The sequence below is a fragment of the Salvelinus sp. IW2-2015 genome, linkage group LG23 (genome assembly GCF_002910315.2).
Source record: "Salvelinus sp. IW2-2015 linkage group LG23, ASM291031v2, whole genome shotgun sequence".
Lineage (NCBI taxonomy): Eukaryota > Metazoa > Chordata > Actinopteri > Salmoniformes > Salmonidae > Salvelinus > Salvelinus sp. IW2-2015.
Window position 1 is genome coordinate 1,106,414 of NC_036863.1, and position 12,762 is coordinate 1,119,175.

At 43.1% G+C, this 12,762-nt stretch overlaps 1 protein-coding gene across 1 annotated transcript in view; it reads right to left on the minus strand.

Annotated features, from left to right (window-relative positions):
* Nucleotides 1-10,171, minus strand: part of afap1l1b (actin filament associated protein 1-like 1b) — a 33,189-nt gene extending 23,018 nt beyond the window's left edge. The window contains exon 1 of the mRNA XM_023968609.2: nt 10,021-10,171. Within this exon, the coding sequence (XP_023824377.1) occupies nt 10,021-10,078 (58 nt within the window). The 5' untranslated portion in view covers nt 10,079-10,171. The remainder of the gene's footprint in view (nt 1-10,020) is intronic.
* Between the last annotated feature and the right edge of the window lie 2,591 nt (nt 10,172-12,762).

A 12,762-nucleotide genomic window follows, 5' to 3' on the forward strand; every position in this document is an offset into this window, starting at 1 on the left:
ACACACACACACACCACACACACACACACACACACACACACACACACACACACACACTTCTCAACCATTTTACAGTTGATTTCTGGTCAAACAGATGGAAAAGGGGTCTTAGAAAACATCAACAAGAAAACTTTTTTAAATTTTTATATTAGATATGCATCAAAACACAATAAATGAAGTAAAAACCCCTGCCAGGTAATATCAACACTTATATTTAGTTTTGGAACCATTTTTCTGCCTTCTGTAAGTTTAAGAAACATTGCCTTGTAATTGTAATTCTGTTACCAAAAAACCCACATATCTTTAAGACAGCCGAGACCCTCACAAACGTACAACTGAGAGCATTCTGTCYGGCTGTATCACCGCCTGGTAAGACAGCTACACCGCCCGTAACCACAAGGCTCTCCAGAGGGTGGTGTGGTCTGCACAACGCATCACCGGGTGCATACTGCCTGCTCTCCAGGACACCTACAGCACCCGATGTCACAGGAAGGCCAAAAAGATCATCAAGAACATCAACCACCTGAGCCACTGCCTGTTCACCCCGCTATCATCCAGAAGGCGAGGTCAGTACAGGTGCATCAAAGCGGGGACCGAGAGACTGAAAAACAGCTTCTTTCTCAAGGCCATCAGACTGTTAAATAACCATCACTAGCTCCACCCAGTATCCTGTCTTGAACTTAGTCACTAGCCGGTTACCACCCGGTTACTCAACCCTGCACCTTAGAGGCTGCTGCCCTATGTACAGTGCATTCAGAAAGTATTCAAACACCTTGACTTTTTCCACATTTTGTTACGTTACAGCCTTATTCTAAAATGTATTAAATCATATTTTTTCTCATCAATCTACACACAGTACCCCATAATGACAAAGCGAAAACAGGTTTCTAGAAATGTTTGCAAAATTTGATTTGGAAAGACACACACCTGTCTATATAAGGTCCCACAATTGACAGTGCATGTCAGAGCAAAACCAAGCCGTGAGGTCGAAGGAATTGTCCGTAGAGCTCCGAGACAGGATTGTGTCGAGGCACAGCTCTGGGGAAGGGTACCAAAAAATGTCTGCAGCATTGAAGGTCCCCAAGAACACAGTGGCCTCCATCAATCTTAAATGGAAGAAGTTTGGAACCACCAAGACTGGTCGCCCGGCCAAACTGAGCAATTGGGGGAGAAGGGCCTTGGTCAGGGAGGTGACCAAGATCCCAATGGTCACTCTGACAGAGATCCAGAGTTCCTCTGTGGAGACAGGAGAACCTTCCAGAAGGACAACCATCTATGCAGCACTCCACTAGTCAGGACTTTATGGCAGAGTGGCCAGACGGAAGCCACTCCTCAGTAGAAGACACATGAAAGCCTCCTTGGAGTTTTCCAAAAGGCACCAAAGACTCTCAGACCATGAGAAAGAAGATATTCTGGTCTGATGAAACCAAGATTGAACTCTTTGGCCTGAATGCCAAGCGTCACGTCTGGAGGAAACCTGGCACCATCCCTACGGTGAAGCATGGTGGTGGCAGCATCATGCTGTGGGGACATTTTTCAGCGGCAGGGACTGGGAGACTAATCAGGATTGAGGGAAAGATGAACAGAGCAAAGTACAGAGAGATCCTTGATGAAAACCTGCTCCAGAGCACTCACAACCTCAGACTGGCGCAAAGGTTCACCTTACAACAGAACAAACACTGCAAGCACACAGCCAAGACAATGCAGGATTGGCTTCGGGACAAGTCTCTGAATGTCCTTGAGTGGCTCAGCCAGAGCCCGGACTTGTACCGGATCGAACATCTCTGGAGAGACCTGAAAATAGCTGTGCAGCGACACTCCCCATCCAACCTGACAGAGCTTGAGCGGATCTACAGAGAAGAATGGGATAAACTCCCCAAACACAGGTTTGCCAAGCTTTTAGCATCATACCCAAGAAGACTTGAGGCTGTAATCYCTGCCAAAGGTGCTTCAACAAAGTACTGAGTAAACGGTCTGAATTCTTATGTAAATGTGATATTTCAGCTTTTTATTTTTTTATAAATTTGCAAAAATGTATAAAAACCTGTTTTTGCTTTGTCATTACGGGGTATTGTGTGTAGAAACAGTCAAGGGGTCTGAATACTTTCCAAATGCACAATGTATGCATGTACAAAAAAATGTAACGTCTAGCAGCAACAACGACAAAAGGATCTACGCCGAATTAAGATTCAAAGATGTCTGCAGAAAGAAGGAGGTGTCAGCTATGATCTACTAATCTATTATTGAACTACAGTAAGTGAAGGGGATTTACACTTTCCGAATGCACTGTGTGTGTGAGATATATGGACACTCCTTCAAATMAGTGGATTCTGATATTTCAGCCACACCCGTTGCTGACAGGTGTATAAAATCGAGCACACAGCCATGCATCGCCATAGACTAAAATTAGCAGTAGAATGGCCTTACTGAAGAGCTATCTTAGTGACTTCCAACTGCCCCGGTCAATTGTAAGTGCTGTTAATGTGACGTGGAAACCTTTAGGAGCAACAACGGCTCAGCCGCGAAGTGGTAGGCCACACAAGCTCACAGAACAGGACCGCTGAGTGCTGGAGCACGTCTGTCCTCAGTTGTAACACTCACTACCGAGTTCCAAACTGCCTCTGGAAGCAACGTCAGCACAAGAACCGTTTCGTCGAGAGTTTCATGAAACGTTGCGTCTTCACAGTTCTTCCAGTAAGTGTTTTTGTGTCAAATATTCAGTGTAAATTGTTAAAAGAATTCCTTGTGCATAGAGTTTGTATGGTTTGTTATACTTTGAAATCAACGTTTGATGGAAAAATCTGAGTCTCAGCGCAATTCCATTTCTGTGGATTTGCCCTTTAGTTGAGTCACAGTGCTCAGAGAGGCCTCTAGTGACGTTCCCCTGCAGCCACACCCACACAGTGTGATTGAACACTATGACCCCTGCAGCCACACCCACACAGTGTGATTGAACACTATGACCCCTGCAGCCACACCCACACAGTGTGATTGAACACTATGACCCCTGCCGTGGTTCTGAGTTCAGGGTCAACAAAGCCTCGCCTGCCAACTGTCAACACTCCCAGATCACAGAGCTGTCAGCTTAGATCATAAAATTTGACATGTACTCTCTCCTTTCCCTCCCCACGCCTGAGAACTATTCCAGTATAGTCAGAGCTGGCTTACAGTACAAGACAAAATCAGCAAACTTACAAGCACTCACGCTACCATGAACATCCGACAGCCTCTTAGGGCTGGAGTCAATCCTCATCGCAGAAGTATCAGATCCGCGTTATAGCTCTGTTGAATTGTAAAGGCAATGTTCCCGCGTTCGCGGAGACTGCGTTCACAGTAAACGCTGCATATGTCACACAATCGTAAATTACCTTTCAATTTTACCACGGGCTCTTCCGCGATACAGATTAAACCCTTAGAGGCTGTCTGATGTTATAATACCATACATATTGGTGGTAACAGAGCCAATGTAGACAGCTCCAAGAGGTAGTCACAACAGTAATGTCTCCACTAAAACAGATCCATCCTACAGAGGAGAGCTTGTCCTGAGCCTTCCTTCAAGCTCTTTGCACTCAGCCTTTCCGCACCCTAACAATACACCATTGTGCAGACAAGGGACAAAATTAGACAATGACAATACTCTTGAAGAAAGGGGGACAATGCAATGTTACAAACTAGAACAAAAAACAACCAAACATTCACTCAAAACACACATCACGGCTGATATGTGCAGGGGCGAAGGGACGCAGCTGTGCGGTCCAGAGGCATCCATTGGCATTATGGGTAAAAGGATATGTCCTGCAGCTGTGGTTTCCCGTCTAGGCTGACGACAGCAGCTTCTATCAACCTCAACCTTCTGCTTCCTATTCCTGTAATCTACACTCGTTCCTACAAGCACCCAAATTCACTTCATCGTCACCATCCACTGCCTTCATCCCTTCACATTATTTTACCTCCGCATCGTATATAAAAGATCTGCTGATCTCTGAGTCTTAAATGGTATCACATTACTCTATATTTACTTTCTGTCCAGTGGTAGGCTCTCCGGACCAGAGCTTAGTGAGACGTCTCTGCACACAACAAATGGTCTGTAGTCTAGGAGGAGAGAGAGCTATGTGGTCTGGTTTGACCTGCCATGTCCTCCCTACAGGGCAGTGCACGGCCAAGGACCGACTCTCGCTGAAGATGCACAGCAGCTGTTGTGGCGAGAGGCTTGCTGTTCATCACACTCACCGAGGGCTGAGGAATGACTCATAGAGAGGGCCTTTGTGCACCCGGAGCCTGGTCATATGGAGACCACATGGGAGGGAGGGTGAAATTAAATTCTGAAGACAACAAAAAGTTGGACTGGGTCAATCACAGATCTGAGAGAGACAACAGGCCACAGCACTGAGAGGGAAGGGAAGGACAGAGTCTAGGAGGATGACATTGTCATTACATAGCAATGATTCCACAGCACTTCAGGAAATCAAAGGCAATGAGAACAGACGTGGCTCAAGTCTGTTGAGCCCATTCCTCCATGCATTATAAGACAGGTTCGGGAAGATACCGCCTGAGAACATCCATCTCCCAGAGGAGGTCCAGGTTTCAACTGGTCAGTGGGACTTTGTGTCATCAGGGAGTCTACTAAAAATGTACTTTGGCCACACCCACATTGTCAAGACACCACCGCCACATTGCAAGATAAACACACCATAGCATCGACTATTTTTACCTTCTGCGTTGTTATTGAGAATGTCTCAGTTTAAAATTCAGGTTGCTGCTCTGCCAAAATTTCAACACGGAACTGTTTATTTAGAGGAGAACACAAGCTGCACATCAACAGGAAGTTGATGACAATGCTCTGCAGAGGCCAGCCCTATTATCAGCTGCACAGTCATGATAGAAACTACCGGACCTCCTCTGTCTGGAGGCTCAGCCATGATAGAAACTACCGGACCTCCTCTGTCTGGAGGCTCAGCCATGATAGAAANCTCTGTCTGGAGGCTCAGCCATGATAGAAACTACCGGACCTCCTCTGTCTGGAGGCTCAGCCATGATAGAAACTACCGGACCTCCTCTGTCTGGATGCTCAGCCATGATAGAAACTACCGGACCTCCTCTGTCTGGAGGATCAGACTGACCCCAAGAGAGAATGATTGTCCTAATACTCGCTCCCCGCTTTTCCCTCACAAAACTTGTTTTAGACCTTACTGCCATGTTTCTTGTCTGTGTTGGTGTTGTGTAGAGACTCCTTGACTGAAGACCCAGTAATGAGACCTAGGTCAGGCCGTCATGGGAGTCACAGTTGCAGAAAAACAACCCAAACTTCTCTACAGGATGGTTGTGAAATGGCTTTTCTGGGGCATTTTGAGAGAGTTGAGGAGGGAGTTGAAATAACTCATAAAATCTCTTTAACAGCTCTGTCCTTTATCGTTATTCTACGACCTTGGCTATCCGTGACATTCCGAGGTTAGAGAAGGGTCAGTTCAGCTCAACTCCCGTCTACGACCATGGTAAAACCCCAGCCCAGTCAGTCTCTCAGCCTCCCCTGCTAGGGCCCTGACCTTGGGGGGGGCAGCACACAGAGTCCCTTTAGATGGGCAGCTTTGATTTCCGCTCAACAGGCCCCGGTGTCAAACTGTGGCAGGCCACTCTCAGACAAAGACCAGTTCAGCTCTTACATCCCTATTCATAATCAACTTAACAGTCTTTCACTCTGCCGTTACACATGTACACGTATATATATACATACATACATACATACATACATACACACACACATATATATATATATATAGTTGAAGTCGGAAGTTTACATTCACCTTAGCCAAATACATTTAAACTCAGTTTTCACAATTCCTGACATTTAATCCTAGTAGAAATTCCCTGTCTTAGGTCAGTTAGGATCACAACTTTATTTTAAGAATGTGAAATGTCAGAATAATAGTAGAGAGAATGATTTATTTCAGCTTTTATTTCTTTCATCACATTCCCAATGGGTCAGAAGTTTACATACAATTAGGATTTGGTAGCATTGCCTTTAAATTGTTAAATTGTTGTTGCTCGCACACACTTTTTCAGTTCTATAGGATTGAGGTCAGGGCTTTGTGATGGCCACTCCAATACCTTGACTTTGTTGCCCTTAAGCCATTTTGCTACAATTTTGGAAGTATGCTTGGGGTCATTGTCCATTTGGAAGACCCATTTGCAACCAAGCTTTAACTTGCTGACTGATGTCTTGAGATGTTGCTTCAATATATCCACATATTTGTCTTGCCTCATGATGCCATCTATTTTGTGAAGTGCACCAGTCCCTCCTGCAGCAAAGCACCCCCAAAACATGATGCTGCTACCCCTGTTGCTTCACGGTTGGGATGGTGTTCTTTGGCTTGCAAGCCTCCCCCTTTTTCCTCCAAACATAATGATGGTCATTATGGCCAAACAGTTCTATTTTTGTTTCATCAGACCAGAGTACATTTCTCCAAAAAGTGCAGTTGCAAACCGTAGTCTGGCTTTTTTATGGCGGTTTTGGAGCAGTGGCTTCTTCCTTGCTGAGCGGCCTTTCAGGTTATGTCGATATAGGACTCGTTTTACTGTGGATTTAGATACTTTTGTACCCGTTTCCTTCAGCATCTTCACAAGGTCCTTTGCTGATGTTCTGGGATTGATTTGCACTTTTCGCACCAAAGTACGTTCATCTCTAGGAGACAGCGTCTCCTTCCTGAGCGGTATGACGGCTGCGTGGTCCCATGGTGTTTATACTTGCGTACTATCGTTTGTACAGATGAACGTGGTACCTTCAGGCATTTGTAAATTGCTCCCAAGGATGAACCAGACTTGTGGAGGTCTACAATTGTTTTTCTGAGGTCTTGGCTGATTTCTTTGGATTTTCCCATGATGTCAACCAAAGAGGCACTGAGTTTGAAGGTAAGCCTTGAAATACATCCACAGGTACACCTTCAATTGACTCAAATGATGTCAATTAGCCTATCAGATGCTTCTAAAGCCAAGACATCCTTTTCTGGGATTTTCCAAGCTGTTTAAAAGGCACAGTCAACTTAGTGTATGTAAACTTCTGACTCACTGGAATTGTGATACAGTGAATTATAAGTGAAATCATCTGTCTGTTAACAATTGTTGGAAAAATGACTTGTGTCATGCACAAAGTAGATGTCCTAACCGACTTGCCAAAACTATAGTTTGTTAACAAGACATTTGTGGAGTGGTTGAAAAACGAGTTTTAATGACTCCAACCTAAATGTATGTAAACTTCCGACTTCAACTGTATGTGTGTGAGTAAGTGAGAAAGAGATGTTGTTGGTCAGTCTGGTCTCAGCAGGCATTCCAGTGCGTGAGACAGACAGTGTTAGGCCTGTGTGGCCCATCAGGCCTTATGAGCAGCAGAAGACTGGGGGCTTTGTCTCTGCGTCGCAGGGTATTTATAGGAGTGTGTCATGTGCAGGGCTTGAAGAAGGGTCTTAATCCAGACCCACTCAATGTCTCCTCCACCATCTCCACCAAAATACTGTACAACTGTCAGAATTCACCTACCCCGTGCACGGTTGGTGTATATTCTATAAGTAGGAGCCGTTTTTCTCTAGTCAGTCCACGTGGTCGGGGAGGGACAGGACCACCGTAAGTGCTGTTACACAGATTGTCATAGGGAGAAATTATACTCATTCAGCAGATTCAGAGGGAAAGACCTTTCCATAAACCACAGAATCCTATACTGATGTATGAAAATTGTATCTTTTCATACGCCACAGAGCAGATCACACTCGGTATACATTCCTAAATCAACAAGCACTATAAATGTTTACCCAAAGCCCTCATCCTGTGAGACATCTCGTCCACTTTTACATCCAAGTTAAACACAGCTCTGCTTTGATGTGTTTTTACATGAATATGTATTGATGTTCCCCAAGTGAGTGTGCACTTCTCTCAGTGTGTAGTTGGAGATCTTTGTGTCAAGCTTCTTTTATTTGGATCAAATCCACACAAGGATAACATGAATCACATATTTATTGTAATGGGTCATATGGTGGGAGTGATTGTTTAGTTATTAATGTTTTCCATATGTTAATAACTGGACCTCTCCAAATGTCTTCCAAAGAGGAACAATAAGCCTTTGAGCTCAGAGCAGGTTGTAAAATATAGAAAGGAGGACAAGAATGTTCTGAAGTCTCGGATGAGTCATATTCCTAGCCAACACCCGCAAAGACTTCTCCTCTAAACTGTCCCACAGGTACGAAGGTACTAACTGGTAACGAAACCCAACTAGCCTACAGATCATACAGTATATATATATTTATTTTTTTACACTCTTCATCTTTGGGTTCTAGGCCTAGTAACCTGAATGAATGTGTGCATTTATGTGAGAAATCAGCGTATGTGTTGAATGTACATGTGCCAAGGGAGACCACAACATTGGTTCAGGGCCAGCTCTGTCTCTCCCAACCCTACCTTGGTTCAGGGCCAGCTCTGTCTCTCCCAACCCTACCTTGGTTCAGGGCCAGCTCTGTCTCTCCCAAACCCTACCTTGGTTCAGGGCCAGCTCTGTCTCTCTTGACCTCTTGGTTGGCCAGTCCAAGTGGATTGTTATTTGTTCAGATGGTGACGAAACATCAATATGTACAAAAAGGAAGCTACAAGGAGGCATGCCCAAACTAAAGATTCAAAACCAAACGAAAGGCCTCATGGCCACTAAACCAACCAGCAACCTCACAGCTCTCCAAGCTGGCACTCTGACTGATCACCTTAATTGGCYGCACCCGAAGTGCTTATTAAGRAGGCTCAGCACCAGGACAAGGTTGCCCCCCCTGGGGGAATGGAGTGTGGAGGTGGAACCTGGATAACGTGTTTGTCTATGTCCTAACATTAATCTTCCCACCATAACATAACTCTCCATCGTGTCTCACGCTACCAGGTTCTGTTGAGCTAGTGTACAGAGGAGAGACCGTGGGAACTGAATGTACTTCTGTGAACTAAATGACTAAAACACAAATGTGCAAAGACAGTACAGGCCAGGGAATGTACTGTAGCTAGAACATAGCTTAGCAAAGCACATTAGATATGCAACATGTAGGTCACTGAGGAATGCGTGTCTTTGTGCTTCGTCTGCCTATTTTGTCAATGAGGCATTAAGAGGGACAGAAATTATTCATTTAAATGTAGCTTAGGAGATAGTATGCATGTAACACACACACACACACACACACACACACAGGATAGAAACAAACAGCATACATGGATAATGGGTGTTTTTTCCTGGTGATTGTGCATGGTGCATGCAGCTGGACTGACATCCTGGATGCAGAGTGAGGTAGTTGGTTTTCACTCCAGTCATAAATAGTCATCCTTGGCCTAGCCTTCAACTAGCAGAACACAGAGGACAGGCGGTAGAGAGAGGAAGGGGAAGACTAGGAAACACTGATAGGTCAAGGTCCATAACAATGATGCAGAGTAGGATGAGAGGTGGACACAGGATGCATTATAATAACACAGCAAAAAGATAAAGGTTTTCTCCTAAACTAGGCATTTCTTATTCAAATTATGACAATACATTTGTTAAAAACATCGAAATAAAAATAACATTTTAATATTATGTGTAGGCTATTGGAAAACGCATTTTATTTCCAAGTATGAAAAAACTATAAAAAAAAATCTCTCAAAGCACTCTGATATAAATAAATAAATAATACATTTCTCCCTCAGTGCATTTTGATGCGCAGACAGAGACCCAGATGTAACCCTTCGCGCTTCCAGCGCAGCTTCCCACAGGTACTCTGTTAGCATCAGATTGCATCACTTCCCTGAAACACGCCGAAATCTTGTTCAATTCACACAGCATGTCTGCACCGATTCAACTTTACTGCGATATGATCCAACTCCTCAATTCATCAACAATAGAGGCATCAACCCCGACATGTCAGTCACAGAGACAGGTAGATGTCCAAACTTTACTTCAATAGTTTACTWATACTTCAACAGTTTTCGCTATTCATTTCATGCCATTGTGTTAGAAATAGGACAGTTACTTACAGTTAACACTACTGGTATCCATGTGTGTTTTCCAATCCGCMTCTTCTTTGACGTTCATTTATTTTGCACAAGTTTGCGCCGCAGTAGGCTGGCTACACGACGTGGACCCATGTGTGGCGTAAGTGACACACAGAAACGAGTCAGTCACAGARGCGAGTTTACCTCATCTGCTCGCTCTCACAGGGTCCTAGCGCTAGTTTAAAAATATTTCTAATTGGCTACTGTGCTACACACGATGACATCACCTTAGRACAATCAACACAGACAAATATCCACATGTAAACTGCTTTAATTTAAATAAAATATGTACGTCATTTGTTGAGCAGTAGTTCTGACATTGAAATAAATAATATGCAYATTGCTTTGTACAGTTACAAAATGAAAACATACATTTAAAAGTCTCCCAAACCTTTTATAATGGATATAGATTCAAAAATGAGATTGTGAATTCTGGAAGTACWGTATGTACATTYTTGACCAGTATTGCTGTTAGTATTGTAAATATGTACGATAACTTGCGACTCTCTCTCTCTCWCACACACACACACACATCTATAAAACAAACAGCCATTACAAAGATGGTAGTAAGAGTTATTAATACTAGATGACTGCTGCTAGTCAGTATGACTAATAGTAGTCTGATAAAGGCAGTGCTGCATACACTAACAATCAGAACACTCTTTTCCTATGACCCACAACCTCATACCAGACCATTCAAATACAACTGAAAGAAAAAGGACAGCTTTGCATGTAGGCTACCAAGAATATTGTATGATCTATTGAATTACTAAGAGTCACCTCTTCAAAACCCAACAGGAGATAACCAGGAGTCACCTCCTCAAAACCCAACAGGAGATAACTAAGAGTCACCTCCTCAAAACCCAACAGGAGATAACTAGGAGTCACGTCTTCAAAACCCAACAGGAGATAACTAGGAGTCACCTCTTCAAAACCCAACAGGAGATAACTAGGAGTCAKCTCCTCAAAACCCAACAGGAGATAACTAGGAGTCACCTCCTCAAAACCCAACAGGAGATAACTAGGAGTCACCTCTTCAAAACCCAACAGGATAATGTTTTGTTCTACTGTATGCACACTATAGTGAAATATTTAGCAACCAGTAATCATTTCACCCCCTAAGTTGATTTAGATAATTAAAAAAAAACATTTTATATCAGGACCCTGGTTGTCATTTGGACTGGTATCCACGTAGACCAATCAGGACAATTCCATCAAATAAATTCCACTTCAACATCCACAAAATTCCCTCACCTTAATTCCTTCCCTTCTCACCTCGATTCATTCCCTCCTCACCTTGGTATTGTTCAAGGAAGAGTTRATTCAATCCCTTTCAGTTGTAATCTAATTCAGATACATTCCTCTATTTCATCTCTAATCCAGACTTCTGGTCTCTAATCCCTTRAATCCACTTTCCTCCACAGGCAGATAAATCCCTTTTTATTCAGAAACAGTTCAGATTCGATCTAATTAATGTATATCTCTATTCATTATCTCTGTCTCCATGTGTTGAGTTAGAATCAGATCAAGTCTCCCCATGAAGAGTCACTCACGTCAGCTTTTATCCTAACTACAATCCTAGCTCTGAATACAATTCAAGATCCAATCATAACATGATATTCCATTATTGTAAATGAAACCCTTTGGTTCAATTGAAATTGATAAGACTAAATAATCYAAAACTCCAATACATACATTACATTGTTTGGGTCCTTCCCATCAATTTAGTAAATCAATCAACTGTTAGTATGTAGGCAAGAGCCTGGTTTTATATGGAAACATGCATTCTGTTTAAAGGGGAGCTGAACTTCCTGATTTGGCCTCATTTTTTGGCTTGGTCATTAAGAAGGCCATGACTGAAGCCGAACGGGGGGGGGTTAAAGTGGGTGTCTTTTGTTTGTGTGTTCCCACGTAGCAAAAATGGTCTATTATATTGACAAGATAGTCGATTGACCGCTCTAACAATGGAAATACATGTCCTCAAAAAACAGAAAGCAGGTGGGAGTAGGCGAGATCAGGTGGGACCATTCTAGCCAATGAGAGGGCAGATACGTGTGCGAACAACAGGCCATAGTGATAGATGGACTCATCTGTCTGTGACAACCTCAAAGGCTCTGCCCATGCTATCTTCATTTTAAAGTAGTACATTTTCTTCTTCTTTTTAATTTTTTAAGTCATTGAAATTTGGAGCTATTAATATTTTAAATGATTGTTCCATGTACATTGTGTAATTTACTGATGGTCCTTAACTAGCCCCATAGGGATTTCAAATGTCAAACCAAATTGAAATAAACCCAAGCCAAGGAAAACTGTTAGGGTACCCTTCATTCTGTTAGGGTGCCCTTCATTCTGTTAGGGTGCCCTTCATTCTGTTAGGGTACCCTTCATTCTGTTAGGGTACCCTTCATTCTGTAGGGGTGCCTTCATTCCGTTAGGGTACCCTTCATTCTGTTAGGGTACCCTTCATTCCGTTAGGGTACCCTTCATTCCGTGACATAATTTTTTAAATATTATCTCACAAATCTCTGATTTTGGACGAGACTGACTTTATGACCAAAACGATCCTATTTACACTTTGTAGTKAATTTTAACACTTGAATAAATGATTTTGACTCATGTCGATGCCACARAGGCCATTTTCAAAAAGAGAAGTTGCTTTTTAGGGGCAGTCACTCTTTAAGCATGTTGCTATCTAAAACAAAACAACACAAGCAAACAAACTCA